Source organism: Halichoerus grypus, chromosome 10 (genome assembly GCF_964656455.1).
Source record: "Halichoerus grypus chromosome 10, mHalGry1.hap1.1, whole genome shotgun sequence".
NCBI classification, from domain to species: domain Eukaryota; kingdom Metazoa; phylum Chordata; class Mammalia; order Carnivora; family Phocidae; genus Halichoerus; species Halichoerus grypus.
The window spans coordinates 24,297,394-24,319,578 of NC_135721.1; the positions used below are offsets into that span (position 1 = coordinate 24,297,394).

Consider the following 22,185-nt stretch of genomic DNA (forward strand, 5'->3'; position numbering starts at 1 on the left):
CAGGCAGAGGAGCATATGACTCTTGATCTGGGGTCACTGGGTATAGAGATTACTTAAATAAAAATAAAACTTTTAAATGAAAAAAATAACCCTTGACATTTGATATTTCTTAATGTATACTATGTTAGTTTCCTAGGCTGCCATTAATAAAATCACCACAAACTTGGTGGCTTAAAAAAAACCCTGAAACTTTATTGTCTCACAGTTCTGGAGGCCAGAAGCCCGGAATCAAATGCTGGCAGGGCCACCCCTCTCCCAGAGCTCCATAGGAGAATTCTTCCTTCCATCTGCCAGCTTTCTTCACGCCTGGTGTTCCTTAGCCTGTGGCTACATAACTCCTTCTTCACATGAAGATCTTCTCCGTATCTCTGTGTCCTTTTCTGTCTCTAAGGACATTCCCATTGGAATTTAAGTCTCACCTGAATCCAGTATGATCTCATCTCAGTCCTTAATTATGTCTGCCAAGATGCCAAGACCCTGTTTCTAAATAAGGTTGTTTGAAGTTCTGGTGGATGTGAGTTTTCAGGGAGACACTATTCATCCCACTACATATATTTATTTGCTTCCCTAATATATTGTTATTCTCCCAGTTTAAATTTCAGGATTGGTAGCTATTTATCCAGATATTGACTCTTCAACTTTATTGAAGTATGGTCGACACACAAGGTTATATCAGTTTCAGGTGTACAGCGGTGAGTTGACAGCTCTCTGCCTTATGGTGTGTTCACCACAAGTGTAGCTGACATGTGTCAGCATATAATTGTTACAATACCATTGACCATATTCCCCATGCTGTACCTTTTATTCCCATGACTTGATTCATTTCCTACCCAGAAGTCTGTATCGTCCAGTTCCCTTCACCCATTTTGCCCATCCTCCATCCCTCTCCCCTCTGGTAATCACTAGTTCTATATTTATGGGTCTGTTTCTTCTTTGTTTTGTTTTGTTTTTAGATTCCACATAAAAGTGAAATCATATGTTATTTGTCTTTGTCTGATTTATTTCACTTAGCATAATATGCTCTAGGTCCATCCGTGTTATCATGAATGGCAAGTTCTCATTTTTTGTGGCTGAATAATATTCCATTGTGTATATAAATACACTACATCTTTATTCATTCATCTATCGATGGACACTTAGGTTGCTTCCATATCTTGACTCTTGTATATAATACTGCAATAAACAGAGGTGCATATAACCTTTTGAATTAGCGTTTTCACGTTTTCTGGTTAAATATCCAGTAGTGGAATTACTAGATCATATGATATTTCTATTTTTGATTTTTTTGAGGAACCTTCACACTGTTTTCCACAGTGGCTGCACCAATTTACGTTCCCACCATCAGAGCATGAGGGTTCCTTTTCTCCACATCCTTGCTAACACTTGGTGTTTCCTGTATTTTTTATTTTAGCCATTCCCACAGGTGTGAGGTGATATCTCATTGTAGTTTTGACTTGCAATTCCCTGGTGATGAGTGTGTTTATAACTGACTTTAAACAGAAAGTCCAGTTATTATTCCAGTGACTGTTTTTATGCTGATTCATAGGAATTGATCCCTAGGTAGAAACTCTTTTCACCCTCTAATTCCTGTCTCCTGATGACTGTTTCAAAGAAAGCATCTGCTTCTTAATACTTGGTTTACCTTGTTGGCCCCCAGTCTTGATTTCAGCCCTCTGCTGCTCAAATGTAATAGAGTTATTTACCAAACAACTGGGCTTGATTATCAGCCCTGACCTCTGCTTTCTGATGAAAATCAACAAAGTTTACTAGAAAATAAATTCACCCTTAATATCTCTTCCCTACCCCCAGTCCTCATTGATGCTTTGGAGAGTATTGCTTTGAGAATTTGGTCAACACTAAGGAAGTTCTGGTTGAAGTGTGGGGAATATTTAGAAGAATCTTTGATCCTCTCTCATCTAAGGCATAAAATACAGAGAAAGAACATTGTTACATGGAATATTCCCTTCCCCAATCAGCACTAGATTCTAGCAGACTCCATGGGATGCAAGCAAATGAGTTTTCTGCCTGGCAGAGCACATAGCAAGCCATAGTTATTCAAAACCAAGAATGTAAGTCTACAGATGTAGACTGCCACCTATATAGTATTCTGAGCATTTAAAAAGGCGTAGAGTACTTGGGTTAGTGTGCAATTCTGTGTAATGTTACCATCTGTCTTTGAGCTTTATCCACATAATTTAAAAAGAAAGAAGTACAAAAAGGAAGACAGCATGCCAAAAAAGAGAAAAATTTAATCTCTTTTGGCCAGAAGTATCAAAATGGTATACAATGTTATCAATAGGTCAGCTCCTTCTTTGAAACACATCCTTCTGAACTACATAAAATCTATTTACTTTTTCTTATTTTGTTGTAAACTTCAAAAGATACTCCATATACTGTATAAGAATAGAGCCTCCTGTTCTTTTGCCATCTTGGAAGAACCTGAGACTTTTGTTCTTTGGTTGAGCTACACACAGCCTGATTCTTTATCCTCTCAGTAGAAAGGAGGTTACAGTCCTGTCGGATTACCCTTGCATCCCAGTAGTGGTACCCTTTGCACAAGTGAGAACTGTGCATACAGAAGACCTATAGTTGAGAATTCATCTTTTGAAGTTTTGAGTATTCCCATATTTTTTTTGAGGGGAGGGAGGAGCAGAGGGGGGGAGAGGGAGAGAAGGGGTGGGGAGGGCAAAGAGAGAGAAAGAGAATCCTAAGTAGGCTCCACACCCAGCGCAAAGCCCGACACAGGACTCGATCTCATAACCCTGTGAGATCAGGACCTGAGCTGAAACCAAGAGTCAGATGCTTAACCAATTAAGCCACCCAGGTGCCCCAGGTATTCCCCATATTGATCCATTTTCTTCACCACCACTACCACCACCTTGCTTTATACTTCACCTTACAGGACTTGTTAAAACAAAGTACAAAGACAAGAAAGAACAAATTATGACTATTTCTACTAAAAAGCACAAGACCATAAAATATATTCCTTGGTGGAATATTTAATTTGGGAGAACACAGTATGAGCAGTCTGTGGTGGATTGAAGAAGTGGGACACAGCCTTCAGAACAGGCACAGACATAGCCCTGTGCCCAGAAATCTCTCCCCACATGCCTTCCATCAGCCAGAGGGTCTTGTGGTTTAATAAGCCCCTACTGTGGGGTGCATACAGCTGTGGTTGGATCACTCCTGGTTGGTCAGGGAAGCCTTGTTTTACTGAGATCCCTAAACCTTAGGCTGAAGTCAAGCTCACTGAATGGGAATTCGGATTCCTAAGGGATTAAAAACAAGGTAATTTAGTTCTTGGCTCATCTAAGGAGAAGGTGTGACACAGGAGGTGTGGCACAAGGCTAAGGGACTTTCCCAGCCACCTGACAGACCAGTGTGGCTCCAGACGCAGAGCCCAGGGCCAGGGAAAGGACAGAACTCATCTGCAACCAGAGACCTGCACCTTCTACTCTAAGATTTGTCTTGCTCTTGAAGACAGCAACTTGCCCTACACCCCATTAATAATACCCCATCCTCAGCCAAACTTTTGTCTCAGAGAAGTATGAAATTGCAGAGAAGACTCTGTTCTATGCAAAATCACCTACACAATAAAGATATAGCAAGAGTAGTAACATTAGCCTTTGCTTTATGGGCATCTTTTTTTCCAAGTTGAGCTGTATTGTTATTAGCATAAATTTTTAAAGATTTACAAGATTGTAACTTAGGTACTCCACTGTAGTTTCGCTAGCTGCCACAGAGTGGGTGGTAGGGCCTGGCCTGTGATTGGGTGGATCAGTCAATTGAACTTATTCCAGGAGTGCATAACAGAACTTCACGTAAGATCCAATCATTTATACTTTGAATAAAACCATAGCAAAACTCTTCATCAAAACATGTATATGATGTGCTTAAGAGATGAAAATAGTGCAATATTAAAAGAAACTTGAATAAAAACTTGAAGATTTCATTTGCATAATATTGATTTCATTACTGAGTACAGTAGACTGCCTTTATAAACTGCTGACCGACACACCTTCTCTTATTTCTGCTCTCTCTCCAAGGGAGGTCTTATTCCCAGATTGAAGAGGAGGAGCCTCAGGGCCCACGGAGGTTAAATAACTTCCCCAAGGTCACATGGTTAATAAGTCACTGTGCCTAGGTACAAAACCACTGTGCCTAGGTATAAAACCAGGTCTGTAGCTCCTGTTTTTAAAATGCAGTTCTTAGGGGCGCCTGGGTGGCTCAGTCATTAAGCGTCTGCCTTTGGCTCAGGTCATGATCCCAGAGTCCTGGGATCGAGCCCCCGCATCGGGCTCCCTGCTCAGTGGGAAGCCTGCTTCTCCCTCTCCCACTCCCACTCCCCCTGCTTCTGTTCCCTCTCTCGCTGTCTCTGTCAAATAAATAAAATCTTAAAAAGAAAATAAAATGCAGTTCTTAGAAGGCAGAGTAGGGTAATGGAAAGGCTTTGAGTCAAACACAACTGATTGCTGATTAAATGTGATCTTCAGCAAGTGACTGAACTTCTCTGTGCTTCAGTCTCTACAGCTATAAAAGAGGGATAATATCACAAGGGTTGTTAAAGATCATGGTATTTTAAAGTGACTGTATCCTGATAAGCTCCACAAGGGCAGAAATCTTCCTTTTTGTTCACCAGTGTAACCCCAAAGCCTACAGCTGTGTCTGGTATAGTGAGTATGTGCTCAAAAGAGAGCTTGTTGAATTAAAAATGCCTGGCACGGGTGCCTGGGTGGCTCAGTTGGTTAAGCGACTGCCTTCGGCTCAAGTCATGATCCTGGAGTCCCGGGATCGAGTCCCGCATTGGGCTACCTGCTCAGCAGGGATTCTGCTTCTCCCTCTCCCGCTCCCCCCTCTTGTGCTCACTCTCTCTCACTCTCTCTCTCAAATAAATAAATAAAATCTTAAAAAAAAAAAAAAAAATGCCTGGCACTTAGAAGACACTCAATAAATAGTAACGTCTACGTGCATTATCAGTCCTCTTCAACCCTAATATCAGAGCGTAGAGACTAATAATGTGTGGTCTTTGGTCTCATTTAATTTGAAGACCAGCAAATTAGTAGAGTGTGCATGTGCTGACACTTTGGATCTTTTAATCTGTTACTGATTCACATCCCGCGGTTTTGGAACATCTAAAGTTTGTTGAGTTTAGCAATGACATTTTATTTTGTCATTGCTCTTGTTTTTCCCATTGCATTTTGAATGGCTTCTCTCATCGTTTTAGCACATATTTTTCTTTTGAAGAGTAATGAACAGAGTATGAATTTTTCAAAGAATAGTCAAAATAAGTTCATGTCATCAGTAATACAATCTACAGATGCACAAGTATAAGTGGCAGTCATGCTTAATAGGTCCTGGAATGAATTTGGAACTAGGATTCTTGTTCCTTTACTTCATAGCAGATTATTTTGTTTTGTCCCTTGCTGTCTATTTTTGCTTTGTAATTTCTGCACTAAAATCCCTGTGATTGAGGAGGTGTGGCACGTGAGGACAGCTGCTAGGTTGGCCTGCCTATAAATCTAGCACCTGTGCCCTTTGTCCCTCTTACACAGTAATGACATAATAGTTTGCAGTTCTGGTGAAAGTAGACTTGATAATGATATTTGATAATTTTTTTAATTGAACACAAAATTTTATCAAGCACTATACTATATATCAAGCACAGTACATTCGCACATGCATACTCTAGTTTGTGTGTATATAGTATGCAAATCTATGTAGTTTTATCATGTGTCGATTCACATCACTTAATCTCTTCTGTATTATGATTTTGTTTCCTTTGCTATCTGTAAGCTTAAATATGCATGCTCTTTTCCTCCCTTAATCACATTCATAGAGTTTAGTATTTTATTGATCTCAAATAACTAGCTTTTTTACTTATTTTCACTATTTCTTAGTTTTGTTTCATTAACTATTGCTTTTTATCTGTAATATTTTTTTTCCCTATATTTCCCTTTGGATTCTCCCTGTGGTACACCCCCTGCACTGGCCCCCTGCCATTTCCAACATTAGTAATTTCTTTTTCATTTTTCCTCTTTAATAAGGAAGCATTTATTATTGAGTATAGCCTTCACTCTATCCCATTGATTCCATTTTTCATTCTTTTAAAAGTAGTTCATAATTTTCTTATTGATTTCACCTTTCATCAAGGGGTATCTAAAAGTGTTCTTCTAAAGGGGGACACTTATTTTTATACACACATATTTTATGGGATTTTGATGTGAGAATGTAGATTATATCTCAGCTTTTACAAAATGTGTCTAAATCTTGTCACCAATAATCAAATATTTATTAGTGTTCCATGGATACTACCCTCCTCTAAAATATTTTTGAAAGACATAGATTTATATAATCTTATTAAGTCACATTTATCAAGTTATTCAGTTATTTTATGTAATTGATTTTTATTACTGATGACCTATTATGAAAGGCAGAGAAGCCTACACTATAATTTTAAATTCTCTTTGCATTTCTATTTTTCCTTTTAGTAATATCCATGACTTTGGTTCATACAGATGTTTGACCAGTATTTTCTTTAACAAAGAAGAAGTTTTATCTTATCCATAGATGCTGAAAAGATATTTGATAAACTTTAAGCCATTCCTAATAGAAATTAATAAAACAGACTACTGTTTTAACCAAAACTCAACAAGGATCTCCTACTCAAGACCTAAACCCACTGTCTTTTTTATTAAAATTAAATGCTAGTGAAAGCACTAAGCACCTTGAAGAGAAAATTGAACATAAAATTTTTGTTGCTGATATAAAATCTAAAAAGTCAAAAAGAATGTAGTAAAAAAGAAACAACCAAATAAGAAAATGTGTTAAGATGGCTACATATAAATATTCAGCAAACAGATTTTTCTCTACTGAGGCAGTGATTGCCTAAAAGCAGAATACATACTCCATTCACAATGGCAAAAATTCTTAAATTATTTAGGAATAAATTTTAAAAGGAAGTCACAGAAGCTGTGTGAAGAAAACAAATCTTATTGAAAGACCTAAAATAGGATTTGAGCAAATGGAAAAGCATACTTTTTTCTTAGAGGAAAAGACAATATAAAAGCATCCATTCTTTCAAAGTTATAATGTAAATATAATGCAAATGCAATTTCAGGATAAGTTAGGGGGGTGGTTATTTTAGAATTGAATTAAATGTTAAGTTTATCTTGCAAAAATAGTTGCCAGCAGGAATCAAGTATAGTATGAAAAAGAAAAGAGGCAGATTTGCTTTACCAGGTATAAGTCACTAAGGACATCAATATGATCTTGGAGCAGAAATCAACACAGATAAGTGGGACAGACAGGAGAAGGGAAATTAGAGGTTTCCGTATTTGAGAATTTAATATATGATCGAGTTGATATTTCAAAACTGTGGAGAAAAGAGGAGTTATTTAATAAAGGATGCTAGAAAAACTGACATCTACCGAAAGAAAATAAAATTATAAATAATTAAATGGAAAAGGGTTTTTCATCTTGCAGAAAAATGAAAACTATACATACAATCTAGAGGCAAGGGGAGATAAAAATAGGCATCCAAAAGCTATAATAGAAAAAGAAATGAACTTGTATAGACACACACACACACACGCACGCAAGTATTGGAAAAGATGCCATAAATAAAGGCAATAGATCATGGATTTGTAAACATATTTGCAACAAAAAATATAGAGGATTAATAATTCATGATAAAGGAGCTTTGCAAATGGACTAAAAGAGACAAACAACATATAGGGACTGGATAGAAGAAATAAGGCTGCTTTCACAAAGCAGCAAATCCAACAAAATCAGTTCACTGTGGCCAGGGAAACACTAGTGACCAGCTGATAAAAATCACTGTGGGAGATTTATAACATATGGTGTAGAGGGTAGAGTTTTTACAAACCATAAGGTAAAAAAACTGAATTTTCAAAAAGGCGAGCGAGGCAATCTACCAGTATATACTTTCAGTGGACTTGTTTAGCTAATCAAAGACCTACAAATTAAAACAAAAATGGTATACTTTTGGCAACTTTGTAAAAATTATAACACCAAGCATTAGTAAGTGTGAAAAGAAAGCCCTTTCATACATTTCTTTTTTTTTTTTTTTTTTTTTAAAGATTTTATTTATTTATTTGACAGAGAGAGACAGCAAGAGAGGGAACACAAGCAGGGGGAGTGGGAGAGGGAGAAGCAGGCTTCCTGCCGAGCAGGGAGCCCGATGCGGGGCTCGATCCCAGGACCCTGGGATCATGACTGAGCCGAAGACCGACGCTTAATGACTGAGCCACCCAGGTGCCCCTGTCATACATTTCTTGTGTTTAAATTGAACATTCCAGGGGGCAGTTTCTTTTATGTAGCAAAAAGCCTGTTACGGTGATTATGTCTTTGGATTCAGCAATTCAATTTATTGGAATTTATCCTAGAAAAATCACTAGGATTAGTTACAAATAGATCAGTTTAAATGTTTATATGGAAACAACTTAATTTCAAAACAAAGGAATTTTTAAGAGTTCTATATAGGCAAATATTATTCATCCATAAAGTGACATTTTAGAAAATCTTTAATGGCATGTATGTAAAGATGCATGAAAAAACAAGTTATCAAAGAGTACATATAATGTGGTCTAATTTGTTAAAAGTTTATAGATCTCTTTTTCAAGACATATGTTTTATATGCATATGTGTGTGTATATATGTGAATATGGCCTCAACAAGTATATACTATTCTGATCTTGCCTTTGATGATCTATTAATACACCAATATTGTAAATTGTGGGAAACGTCAACATGTTTTCATTCTATCTAGAAAATTATTTTGAAGACTCAGAATCGATGCCAATCAGGAGAGATTTTCAGAACTGAAAAGATCCATTCAATTATACAAAACACCAAAAGTTCAGCAGATTTAAGATAGGAATGTGAAAATCTATGTCCCTGAAATTACCTGTAAGAACCAAATTCAGGTTGGATAAGCAAGACTGTTCACAAATAATACCATTTTTAGTTTCACCTTTCCCGCTGAAAGTTGATATTTAAGCGCAGGATGGTTCTTTCTTAGAAAAAGAGGAGGTACTAATTTTGACTTTTAAAAAAATAAAAGCAAGATGGGGCAGGAGGCCAACAGTCCGAGAGCACAGATCATCACCTTCTAATTCTGAATGCCATCAAAGGATTAATATCTACATTTAGCTGAAAATGCCTGAGGATGAGTTGGTAGGGGTGGACAGAAATGTGTATTGGGTGATGAATTAGAGCCTACCCCTAGAGCCAAGGCCAGTCTCCTCAACGCTATGCTTCTGTGCTATGGGAGAGGCGTGAGTGCAGTCAGAGAATGAACCACAAGGTATGCCCCAGCAGACGGGAGTCTCCCCCAGAGGAAGAGCAAGTCCAGAGACAGAGGACGGTCAAAAGTAGCAGCTTAAACCTCAACTCCCTACAGGTGCTATAGGTTATCACCCACCTGGAGGAATAAAAACAAGAATCAGAGCACATACCATATGTCAGGCACTTCTCCGAGCATTTTACAGCCCTTCTCCTAGTTGATCTTTACAAAACCCTAGGAGGGTAGGTAGTGTTATTATCTGCATTTATAGATGAGGCTTATGGTGAACATGCTAAGGTCAGAGAGCTGATGTGGGGCAGGACCAGCAGTGGTCTGTCTCTCCTTTCTGTCTCTTAAGTAAGTACTCTGCTTATACGGAAGGACAAATGAATAATGTTCTCAGTAGGAAGCAGTTTTTTCCCCTAAGAAAATGGTTCTGAGTCCTAATACCAGCTGATTTTAAGTGGTTCATGCATACCCTTTTATTTTGAAGCTGAAAGGTGTCTTATTTATTGGTATTTTTTTGTCTATCTAAATCTGTCCATTCTGAATCATTCTTCAAAGTGTACTGACGAGTGCCAATTTGTCATGCTTATTATTAGCCATGTACTAGTATAGGTCAGTGTTAAAGTGACACAGTGAGTGAGTGTTGAGTTACTAAATCCAACTTTTATCATTTTGGGGTAATATTTTTTTTAATCTGAGAAACAGTGCACAAATCCAGCAGCCTCAGCATTTCCTTTTAACAAAAATGCATCTTAGATGACAAGCTACTTTATTTAAAACCCTCCAATATATGTAGATTTATGGATTTAGATCTGGCTAACAGAAAATAGGCTTATGTGTATTTTTTTTTTAAAGTATTAAAGTTGAAATCAAAATAATTTATATTTGTGTATTTTGCATATGTTTTACTGTAGAATGGGGAAAGAAAATAATAGAGTTGATAATTGAAATTTAAGACCACTTTGGGTGAAAAAGAAAAAGTTTGTGTTTCTGTTTTTCTGCCACTGAACTATATAATTGGATGTGTGTTCTTTAGCAGCTTTGGGCAAACCAGGATTTCTTCATGCAGTTCTTTCATTTGAAACATACAAATGTGTAAAGAATTGGTTCTCTCCCACTCCCAGTGAGCTTTTCATATTGAATAGGCCTCTTGTAATAATCATGGGCTCAACTTGATGTGCTTGGAGACACTCCCTTCTGCATATTACATTTGAAAATTCCAGTCATATCTTTTAAGCCTCTGTTGGTTACTTAAACCTGACAGAAGTATTAAAAATTCCCTTAGTCTCAGTCTTAGACTAAAAATTAAGATGTGAAATAATAAGTGTTTGTCCTGTTCTTCCAGGGGGAAAAAAGAAACATTTATAGGCCCACATGAGTGTGGTTGGTCTAACCCAGTGGAATACCCAACTTTTGCATCAACATGGATGGGACTGGAAGAGATTATGCTAAGTGAAATAAGTCAAGCAGAGAAAGTCAATTATCATATGATTTCACTTATTTGTGGAACATAAGGAATAGCATGGAGGACATTAGGAGAAGGGGGGGAAATTGGAGGGGGAGACGAACCGTGAGAGACTGGACTCCGAGAAACAAACTGAGGGTTTTAGAGGGGAGGGTGTTGGGGGATGGGTTAGCCCAGTGATGGGTATTAAGGAGGGCATGTATTGCATGGAGCACTGGGTGTTATACGCAAACAATGAGTCATGGGAGCACTACATCAAAAACTAATGATGTACTGTATGGTGACTAACATAATAAAAAAATAAATAAATAACATACTGGTAGCTTAACATAATAATAAAGTTTGAAACTTTCCAGAAGACACAGAATCGGGAACAGATCATTTTCTAAGCACCATACAGGCAGATGACAGGTGGCTAGATAGTTGAGATTACAAATCTAGATGCTATCTAAAAAGCAATGAGATTTTTTAAAAATGGCTTTTACTGATGGCAGCCATCTTACTTTGCATATTTAAGAGGATGTTGTTTTCATACCAAAAGATTTCAAGACTACAACTCCTGTGTCCTTGAAGGAACTTCTCTTATTCTTATTCTAATTCTGTTGCATTATTTTAGCCCTCTTACAAGCTGGTAAATGAAATAAAGGCACATTTCAACTTCTGAATATCCATTTCATTACCGTCACTTGGGAATGAAGCAAGCCCTGCTCACCCTTTCCTGTTACCTTATAAGAGCAAACTAACTTTCTGGTAGGAACAGCTCCTCTAGGCTTGAGGCCATGAGGCCAGGAAGTCTTGAGAGGGTAATGTGAAAAGTCAGCTCCTCTCTTAGCAATAAAGAGTTCTGTGTGGCCTTGGGTTGTCTGGAGACAAGAAACAATGTAAAGTTTACAAGTTTCAAGATACCTCAGGGCATAAAAGCCTTTGTCCCTTTCCTCCTCTCTTGCTCTGGTTTGAATGCATTTCTGAGTCTCTCTAATGCTTAAGGATCCAGTACAGCTCAGGGCAGTGAGCAACAAAGTGTAAGCTGTCTCTCCTTCCCCCTCCCCTGTTCTTCCTTTCACACTTCATTGCCTTTAGTTTCTCACATTACAGTGTTGCTCTTGTTTGTAATATAAATAGTATTTTAGTTATGTTGAGTTCTGTCATTCCAAAGTTCTAAATTAAAAAAAAAAAAAAAAAACAATCTATTGGAAATTTTTTGGAATATTGCCTTTTTGTAAGGTGACACCCCACTACCCAAGATTGTTGTAAACCTTTCAAAACCAAGAATCTATAACATACAAAAAAAAAAAAAAAAAAAAAATCCCATGCAGTAGGTAGGTCTCATTAACCCAATATAGAAGTTGTAGTCATGCTAACATTAAGAACTTTCTTTTTGCCCAGCACTATGCAAAGCGCTTTATGTACATTAGTTCACTGCTTTATGACAACCTCATGTAGAAGGCATTATAATTCCCTCCTGTATTTTTAGGTGAGAGGATATCAGACTGTAAAAATATTGGTCAAGCAAGCATTTCTGGAGACTGTTTTAAGTGCAGGGCATTGTGCTAGGTACTAAGGATCTAAAGCAGAGACCTGGTCCTTTCCCTTTCAGGTACTTATGATGCCCTGGGAGACGGGGTTTCCGTGAACTTCCAGTAATAGTAGACAGGATGGCAGATGAGTACCCAAACAAACACACAGAACATGTGTCCTGAGCATGTCAGGGGACAAGACCACTATGGGCCTGGATACTCAAAGAAAGCTATTCTTAGAATGCAATCTCCTTGAGATTGGAGATGGACTTTGAAGAGAGTGGAGAGAAAAGATTTCAGGGAAACAGGCTGTACATTTAAGGCGAAGGGAATATTCTTGGCAATTTTGTGAAATAGCAATTTGAATAGTTGTCTTGTGTAGAAGGCATGAGGTCCCTCATTGGCATCATAGGGGCTCAGGCTAATAACAGCCTGAACAGTAGTATAGAGATGGTATGTGAATGCAGGTGTCGTCGTTCCCACCCCCCCCTTCCGCAAATACCATGCTGACGTCGGTGGGCTAATAGGAGCTAAAGTTAGAGGGACAGATTAGAACCCAACATGCTAGTATTAGGATTCAGTAAGCAATGTTAGTAGCTAACATTTATGGAGTACTTACTATGTATCAGACCCTAATTCATGTGTTTTTATATGTACTATCTCACTGAATGTTCACCACAACTCTGAGGTATTTGTAGGTACAGGAACCAAGCAAGCAACAGAGACAAGTCAGTAAGAGGCAGAACCCAGGATGTGAACGTGGGCAGTCTGCTTCCACAGCCCTCCATGTTCCACACAGCAGTGTTTCTAGAATTTTTCACTTAGGAACGTTTCTTTAAGTGGTACTGACACGGTCTCAAAACTTGCCGTTTCTGTTGTGAACAGACATGTGTTTATGCACACCGCCCTCCCCTATGGGTTGTCCAGAAGAAAGTGGAAAGCAAAAGCAGTTTGGTTTCTTACTACAACAGCCCTAACCTTTTTGATAGCAGTTTGTGAACATTAAGAACCACCTGTGGAAGAAGGCTGGCTCCCATGAGCAGCTGCTGAGGAGGAGCTGTGTGAAGGTGCTGTGACTGAGGAGGAGGATGGTGGGAGCTGCCTGGGGAAGGGGTTGATTCCAGGCTGTGGACCAGCGAGTCTGAGGAGACCCACAGCCCTTTCGGAGAAGGGTCCAGGCAGAAGGTGAAGCAGAAATGTTGACTGCAGGGGAGTTTTGAAAGTAAATGAAACGAGCACTTAGTTCTGAATAAGAGGCTAAGCGGCATGACAAGTGACAGGAAGTGACGTTTCCTCCACTGTGAGACGAAGTGGACTCCCTGCTGGAGTCCGAGAGGTCCAGCCTCCCCTTTCCTCGAGGCCTTCAGATCCACCTCCACTACAGCCTTCCCGCACGGACCTTGTGTCTACCTCCACTCATGTAAACAAGGCTCAGCATCCCAACCAGACTATCCCTTCAATTCTGATTCTAAGCCTTGTTGACATAGGTACTTTTCATTTTTCAGACTATAGTCCTTATCAAGGGCTGATTATATTTATAAGACTGTTATGAAAACAAATTGAAACCTGGACTGAAGTAAATCACGGAGTAAAGGAGACAGATAGTGGACATTTACAGAAGACTTAAAAAAATCATTAAAAAAGCAGCACAACCAACCTAGCCAAAGAGGCAAAGGATCTGTACTCTGAAAACTGTAGAACACTTATGAAAGAAATTGAGGAAGACACAAAGAAATGGAAAAAACATTCCATGCTCATGGATTGGAAGAACAAATACTGTGAAAATGTCTATGCAATCTACACATTCAATGTAGTCTCTTTAAAAATACCATCAACGTTTTTCCACAGAGCTAGAACAAACAATCCTAAAATCTGTATGGAACCAGAAAAGATCCCAAATAGCCAAAGGAATGTTGAAAAAGAAAACGAAAGCCGGTGGCATCACAATTCTGGACTTCAAGCTCTATTACAAAGGTGTAATCATCAAGACAATATGGTACTGGCACAAAAACACACACACAGATCAATGGAACAGAATAGAGAGCCCAGAAATGGACCCTCAGCTCTCTGGTCAGCTAATCTTGGACAAAGCAGGAAAGAATATCCAATGGAAAAAAGTCTCTTCAACCGATGGTGTTGGGAAAATTGGACAGCCACATGAAGAATGAAACTGGACCACTTTCTTACACCATACACAAAAATAAACTCAGAATGGATGAAAGACCTAAATGTGAGACAGGAATCCATCAAAATCCTAGGGGAAAACACAGGCAACAACCCCTGTGACCTCGGCCCCAGCAACTTCTTGGTAGACACGTCTCCAAAGGTAAGGGAAACAAAAGCAAAAATGAACTATTGGGACTTCATCAAGATAAAAAGCTTTTGCACAGCAAAGGAAACAGTCGACAAAACTAAAAGACAACCAACAGAATGGGAGAAGATATTTGCAAATGTCTTATCAGATAAAGGGTTAGTATCCAAAAATCTTTAAAAAAAAAAAATATCAAACTCAACACCCAAAAACAAAAAAATCCAGCAAGAAATAGGCAGAAGACATGAACAGACATTTCTCCAAAGAAGACATACAAATGGCCACCAGACACATAAAAAAAAAAAAATGTTCTATATCACTCAGCATCAGGGAAATACAAATCAAAACCACAATGAGATAGCACCTCACACCAGTCAGAATGGCTAAAATTAACTCAGGAAGCAACAGATGTTGGAGAGGATGCAGAGAAAGGGGAACCCTTTTATGCTATTGGTGGGAATGCAAACTGGTGCAGCCACTCTGGGAAACAGTATGGAGGTTCCACAAAAAGTTAAAAATAGAACTACCCTATGACCCAGCTATTGCACTACTAGGTATTTATCCAAAGGATACAAACACAGTGATTCGAAGGGGCACTTGCACCCCAATGTTTATAGCAATGTCCACAATAGCCAAACTATGGAAAGAGCCCAGATGTCCATTGACAGATGAATGGATAAAGAAGATGTGGTATAGATATACAATGGCATATTACTCGGCCATCAAAAAGAATGAAATCTTGCCATTTGCAACAACATGGATGGAACTAGAGGGTATTATGCTAAGTGAACTAAGTCAGAGAAAGACAAATATCATACGATTTCACTCATGGAATTAAGAAAGGGAAGGAAAAATAAAAACCATAAGAGACTCTTAACTCTAGGAAACAAACTGAGGGTTGCTGGAGGGGAGGTGGGTAATGGGCATTAAGGAGGGCACTTGGTGGAACGAGCACTGGGTGTTATATGTAACTAATGAATCTTTAAATTCTACCTCTGAAACTAATTGTACACTATATGTTAATTAAATTGAATTTAAATTAAAATTTATTTCTACCTCAAACCTGACTTAATGTGCTTATCCATTTAGTCCTAGAATGGCAGGTTACTATTTCTATGAATGAAGATAATTTCTTTCTAAAGGTCTTTGTGGTAATTAGCAAGCAAATAAAAAACTAAAAATGACTGGAACATAGTGACCCCAATGCCTAGGAACGCCAGTATGTATAGCCCTTGCTTGTTCACTCTGTCCTGAATTTTTTTCCTGGGTTTGGTTCTGCCTTGTCGTTTGAATCAGCCTTATTGCCCCCATTGATCCTTAGTCTGTATTTTTATCTTTTCTGAAACCTAGGTAAGAACCTCGACGCCGTCCACGACATCACGGTGGCATACCCGCACAATATTCCTCAGACAGAGAGGCACCTCCTCCTCGGGGACTTCCCCAAGGAGATCCACTTCCACGTGCACCGGTACCCAGTAGACGCCCTCCCTGAGTCCAGGGAGGACCTCCAGCTCTGGTGCCACAGGCGCTGGGAGGAAAAGGAAGAGAGGCTGCGCTCCTTCTATCAAGGGGAGAAGAACTTTCAGTTTACGGGAGAGACTGTAATTCCACCTTGCAAGTCTGAGCTCAGGGTCCTTGTGCTCAAATTGCTCTCCATACTTTACTGGACCCTGTTCAGCCCTGCAATGTGCCTGCTCCTGTATCTGTGCAGTCCTGTTCGGTGGTATTTTATAATCACCACGGTTATCTTTGTGCTGTTAGAGAGAATATTTGGTGGACTGGAGATCGTTGAACTTGCATGTTACCGGTTTTTGCACAAACAGCCACGTTTAAATGTAAGGAAAAATGAGTGAGATCATAAGGTTCACAGTGTAACAACCAAGGGGATGTTTTGGAAATGTGTCGAGCCTTTGTAAACGGAGATGCATTTTTGCATGACTATGTCAAATATTTCTACTACCATCATTATTTGTTAAAGATATTTTGCACTTAGTTTTGTGGGAAAATATTGCTACATACATGATTTTTTTTTTTAATCTCTGAATGTAATTTCAATACGCATAGCAGGGAGCGATCGCTATAAAATAACTCGGGCCAGAGTATTCCTAAGCAACCACCAGGCTGTTAGCAGACAAGGGACACAAGATTTTCCTAGAGGCCCAATCCTATTTCCTAACAAACTCCCCAGACAAGAGGCAGATCCGGGGCTTGGGAGCACGGGCTCAGATCAAGTGCTGGCACTTGACTGTGGAGGTAAGAGCCCTTCCTCCCAGTTCCCTCCCCAGGCTCATTTCTCTGCCAGTCAAACCAGTGCATCCTTCCTTAAGGCCAGAAAACGGAAATCCCTCGTCCTTCAACCAACGACCCATTTTGATAGGAAGCCCTTCATTATTCATAAAACCTTGGCCTTCAGCCTTGCACTCACTGAGACATCAGAAGACCACCTGTGCCCTTTCTTCCCATGGATAGTAAGACCTGGACATTTCTCAGGGAGCAACCACAGGCTCTCCACTTGGAAACCTTAGTTTGGATTTGTACAGATAGGAATGCAGACAGTTTAGTTCACTTCTACTTACTCTTGCATGCTCCCAGCTGGTTTCCTTACCGCTCGTTGGCAGGGGTAGCTTTTACCGCGTGACATCATGTCACTTACCTTTCTAAAGGAATGTGTGGAAGGTCCTGTTACTGCAGTCAGAAATTCTTGAAGTGGTGTCCTTTGAAATAGTTCTTTAAAACCTGCCCCAAAAGGAAGGTTATTGTATTTTCTGTAGGTGCACGGGTATCTGAGATCTGTGTTAAAGCAACAGCGACAGCGCTTGCATCCCGGGTAGTCATGGCCTAGCCTCAATTACTCGGCCCTCGCAGCCTCGACAGATTTGATAACAGGAAAATGAGCCCCTTTTTAATGATGAGGGCTCTCGCTCTCTCTTTTTAGTCCCAGCCTTCCTGTTTCAGTACTAAAATTTAAATCCACTTTTGACCACTTGTTTGCCGAAATATTTCTGGCATTTGGAGTCCATGGAAAATCCAGCAAACTAACAGCACCAGTCTCCTTCTGAGGCGGAAGAAATGCGTGGTCATGGTTTCCACCCCGCCGGAGGAGCTGTGCACTAATGTTTTTGTCCTATGATGGGGACGCTGGTCAGAGCGGCAGGAAACGCGAGGCAGTTAAAAGCCTTGAGCTGTTCGCAAACCTGTCTGCTTTACTCCTGCCTTCAACCAGCCTCAGAGGCTATTGCTATATGTACCCTTTTGGCATGGATGCCTTCTCCTTCATTACAGCCCATTTTTGCTCAATGGTGACTTTTACCCAACAGTTGAAACGTGCGTTGCCAGGAGAGGTAAGCACACGGTGAGCCGAACTTACAGAGAAGGTCCAGGTTGCGCGCAGAACTCCGTTGACACGTCACGACCGAGAGCGCGCCGACAGGCCCCAGCCTGTATTTAACCGCTCCCCCAGGCCGTTGCCACGCCTGCCAGGAGCTCCTCAGGAGTTATTACGCACATCTGCTCCAGACCCAGTGGGCTAATCCCATGGTTTTTAAGGTGTTTTTCTTTTTTAACCTTTTTTTTTTTTCCTGAATAAAAGAGGTTTCTAATTGAGGTCTCTCTCAGACCGCCTTTTGGTTATATTTGGAAACACACAGTTTTACAACCAGCCCTGCATTTGTCCTGGGCACTAGAGAAAAGCCGCGTCTTCTGCCCCACACGTGTTGACTCTGTAGCCCCCCCAGCCGCTTCTCGGCTCCTCGTTCGAGGCGTAACCTCCATAGGATGGCAGGAAACCTGTACAAGAGGAAAGCTCTTTTCTTTCCTTTTTAAAAAAATGTTTTCTTTGGATCACAAAAGACATGTTTAAGATAAAATGCAAACGTTGTTTTACTACCCAAAATTCATATGTACCCAAACTGGGGAATACAGACATCGTACCTGCTTTCAGAATCAAAAGTGATAACTTCAAAGAGAAAAAAGTTGCTTTTTGTTTTTTTTCTGGTTTTGTTTTTTGGGGTCTTGTGTTTTTGCAGTAAGGCTTCTTTTAAAGTCATAATTCTTTATGTTCCTACGTATTTGCCTTTTTCTTTTAAAAATTTTTAAAGAAATATTCAGTGAATGATTTGGAACTTAAGCTTTGTAAAAATGGTAAAAAAAAAAATGTTCAGTAGAAATTAACTTTAATGTTGTGATCCACCTCAGGAATGAGCCCTCCACCCCCTCCCACCTCATCGCTCTGCACTCAGAGCAGCTGCGTGTGCGGCTGAGTCTAGCCCACGCTTCCCACTGGACGCTCTTTCGGTCCTTTGAAGATTAGCTCAGTGGGCTGCAAAACGTTTACAGTACCATCTCTCCAACTGTTCAGTCTTTACCGTTCAGAAACGTTGTAAACAAAGCAAATGTGGTTTGTATGGGATGTGAACCATTATACTTAAAATAGGAAACTACGGGGAAGGGCGCTGACGAGGTCACAGGTTCTTCCACCAGAAAGCTCTGATGAGAGGCCCAAATCAGACGAACGTGGTAAAAGACCAGAGGAAAATGTTAAGCAGAGGCCATAATTTCAAACTCCTATTAAAACCCTTCCTTGTTTGTAACACTACTAACACACAGATTAGGGAGAAATACCCGCTTCCACTCACATCACTTTGACATTAGTCACTTCCCAGCACCACGTCAGGAGCTGTATGTTGGAGGCCAAGACTGAATTCTGCAGAAAGGGTGACATGCCCATTGCACCTGGCCTGCAGGCTCTGGGCCCAACCGCGATGCCCCTGTGCACTTTTATAATAGAGACTCTAATGGAGGGAGCCTGTTGGTATTAAATTGTTTACATTTCTTTGTATAAATAATGTGCTTTCAGTGCCTTAGTTATGGGTCCCTTTCTTTTTCTTGTTCCAAGAATTTTACAATGTGTTTCTTAGGTAAAAGTCTTTTTGCTATTCACTGGGAGGAAAATGGTTTGTAAACACTGGTCACTGTGGTAAACACTACTTTGTGGGGACATCTGGAGAGGAGAGCCTTTGCCTTAGAGCTATTATTTATGCTGTAGGAAACAAACACGGGCTTGTCACACGATGAGCTTCAGATTGGAGATGGCCCAAAAGTTGTCTTGTACCAACCTTAAGCTTTTATTTCAGAAGAGAATCTCGGTTTTGGTAATTTATTTTTTAAAAGATTATGTACAAAACAAATTTTAAAAATAACTCACAGAATGGCCTTAGTTTTCAATGTCCACTAGTATGTTTACGAGTTGTGGTATCTGTAATTTACATCCCAGAATAAAGTGGAATGAATCAGATCGAGTTTGCCCGTGTATCCTGTTTCTGGTTTTGCCCGAATGACTGCGTGCTCCTGTGTTTTCCCACATTGTTACAGCCTTACTGTATGTAGTATTAAGGAAGAGCTCATCAGTTAGGACTCTTTCACAGATGTTTAAAAAAAACAAATGCACACACGAAAAGGGAATATACCGCTTCCATAATTGAAAAAGTCTAGGGGCCACAGTTGAATTCAGGCCTCAATGAATGTCATGAGAACTTGGTTTTCTTCCATTTCTGTCAATTCAGCCCGGAGGGCAATTTGGTCATTTCACAGTTGTGGGGTTGTAATGGCAAATACCAGCACCACCAGATTTAAGAGGTAAATGGAACTCTATGCATCCCCCGTGACTGTCAGGGAGTATGTAACTGTGAAAGCAAATCTTCTAGCAAAGCTTGACAGATGCATGAAAATGTGCTTAGCAAATACACACACACACACACGCACATGAAAATCATGGAACTGAAGGGTAGCAGAATATGCCACCCCAAAATATGACTAGTTAAGCACGTGCCACCCAAAATAGACCATGTTGGTATATTGGTTTTGAGCTGTAGGCACTTGAAAAGCAGCAATTGGAGGGAAAGGCTTTCTCTGAACTGCCCCCATCTGCCTGAAGACCAGTTCTCCAAAAAGACTCAATGGCCATATTATGCTAAACGAAATAAGTCAATCAGGACAATTATCATATGATCTCACTGATATGTGGAGTTTAAGAAACAAAGCAGGTGATCATCGGGGAAGAGAGGAAAAAAACAAGATGAAACCAGAGAGGGAGACAGACCATAAGAGACTCTTAATCACAGGAAACAAATTGAGGGTTGCTGAGGGAATGGGGTAACTGGGTGATGGGCATTAAGGAGGGCATGTGATATAATGAGCACTGGGTATTATATAAGACTGATGAATCAGTCACAGGCCTGTACCTCTGAAACCAATAATATGTTAATTAATTGAATTTAAATAAAAAAATGTTTAAAAAAAAAAAGACTCAATGACCATAAATTCCTTCCCTGGGAGTTTCATCAACCAGCGAGGATAGATTCCTGTCGCAGGAGAGAAGATAAAAATCAACACCACACCCAGATAAATGTTGTCACAAAGCATCACACTTCCCATCTGTTCTTCTAAGGGCCAGTTCATCTTTCCTCAAAGTCATTTACTCTCCCCTAAGAGGCCTCCCTCCCCTCTCCCTTCCCAGGGAAGGTGTTTTCTAATCCTGAATTCTAAGCCACCTCTGGGAGTTACTCATTTTTCCTTGGCTATCTCTATGTATACCTGAGGAATACATGTTAATAAATTTCTGATTGTCTTCCTCTTGTTAATCTTTTATTACCAGTCTCAGCCAAGAACTCAGAAGGGGAGAGGGAAAATTATTTCTCCTCCCCTGCAGAACCTATCTTTGTATGCTCTGCCATGCCCCCCACTCTGTCTTCAGGTTCTACAAGCACTTTGCTTGAAGGATTCACTCTGAGGGGAGCCCACAATGTCATTCTCTGGGAAAGGGGCACGCAGGGCCCGAGGAGCCCAGGCCATGAGAGCTGGCTTCAAAGACTGGGCCAGGAGGCTGGTCCAGTCTTTGTAACACTACTAACACACAGATTAGGGCGATTTCTATACTCTGTTTATGCAAAGGGGAGAGAGGAGAGCATAGTCTCTGTAGATGCCCACTCGTCTTCCACATTGCTCACGTCACTGATAAATTGTAGAAAGGGTTTAAGAAACTCCCTGTGAAGTGTGGCTTTCTGATGCATTTCAAATGCCAGCTAGTAAGCCCTAGGATGTGCACAGAAGCTTATCTACACATGTGCAATGCGCTCTTCAGGCCGAAACATTTTTAAAATAAATTATGAAGAGGCAACCTACGCTCTCCTGGCTGTTTGACGTGGTTCACAGGGTCCCCATGGTGACTTGATGCCCGCAGTTGCTTCATCCCTGTACCCGCTCAGGTGCAACCGCAGTGGGGAGGAGCCAAGGGAGGGGACCGTTGCCCCAGTGGCTCAACAAAAACCCTAAACTGGGTTTCGGTGCTCATTCCTGAACCACGTACTTGCCCAGAAATACTATATGGGTTGTGTCCCTGGTTGTTTGCCACCTCCTTCCTGGAGCAGGGATGGAGTTTGTTCCCTGGTCCCCGGGACCAGTGTCGAGGAAGGACAGATTTGAAGAGGACTGTTAGGATGGAATGATGCTGGATGGTGGGACGTCCACCCCAACGGTGAAACCTCCCACACCTCCCAGTGCAGATGGAGCAGGTCAGCGTGGTTTC

General features: G+C 40.3%; 1 protein-coding gene across 2 annotated transcripts in view; it reads left to right on the forward strand.

The window, feature by feature from the left end:
- Nucleotides 1–19,896, forward strand: part of LCLAT1 (lysocardiolipin acyltransferase 1) — a 191,984-nt gene extending 172,088 nt beyond the window's left edge. For both annotated transcript variants that reach the window (XM_036119140.2, XM_036119141.2), the window contains exon 6: nt 15,954–19,896. In XM_036119140.2, coding sequence (XP_035975033.1) covers nt 15,954–16,456 — 503 coding nt within the window. In that variant the 3' untranslated portion in view covers nt 16,457–19,896. The remainder of the gene's footprint in view (nt 1–15,953) is intronic.
- Nucleotides 19,897–22,185: the final 2,289 nt, after the last annotated feature.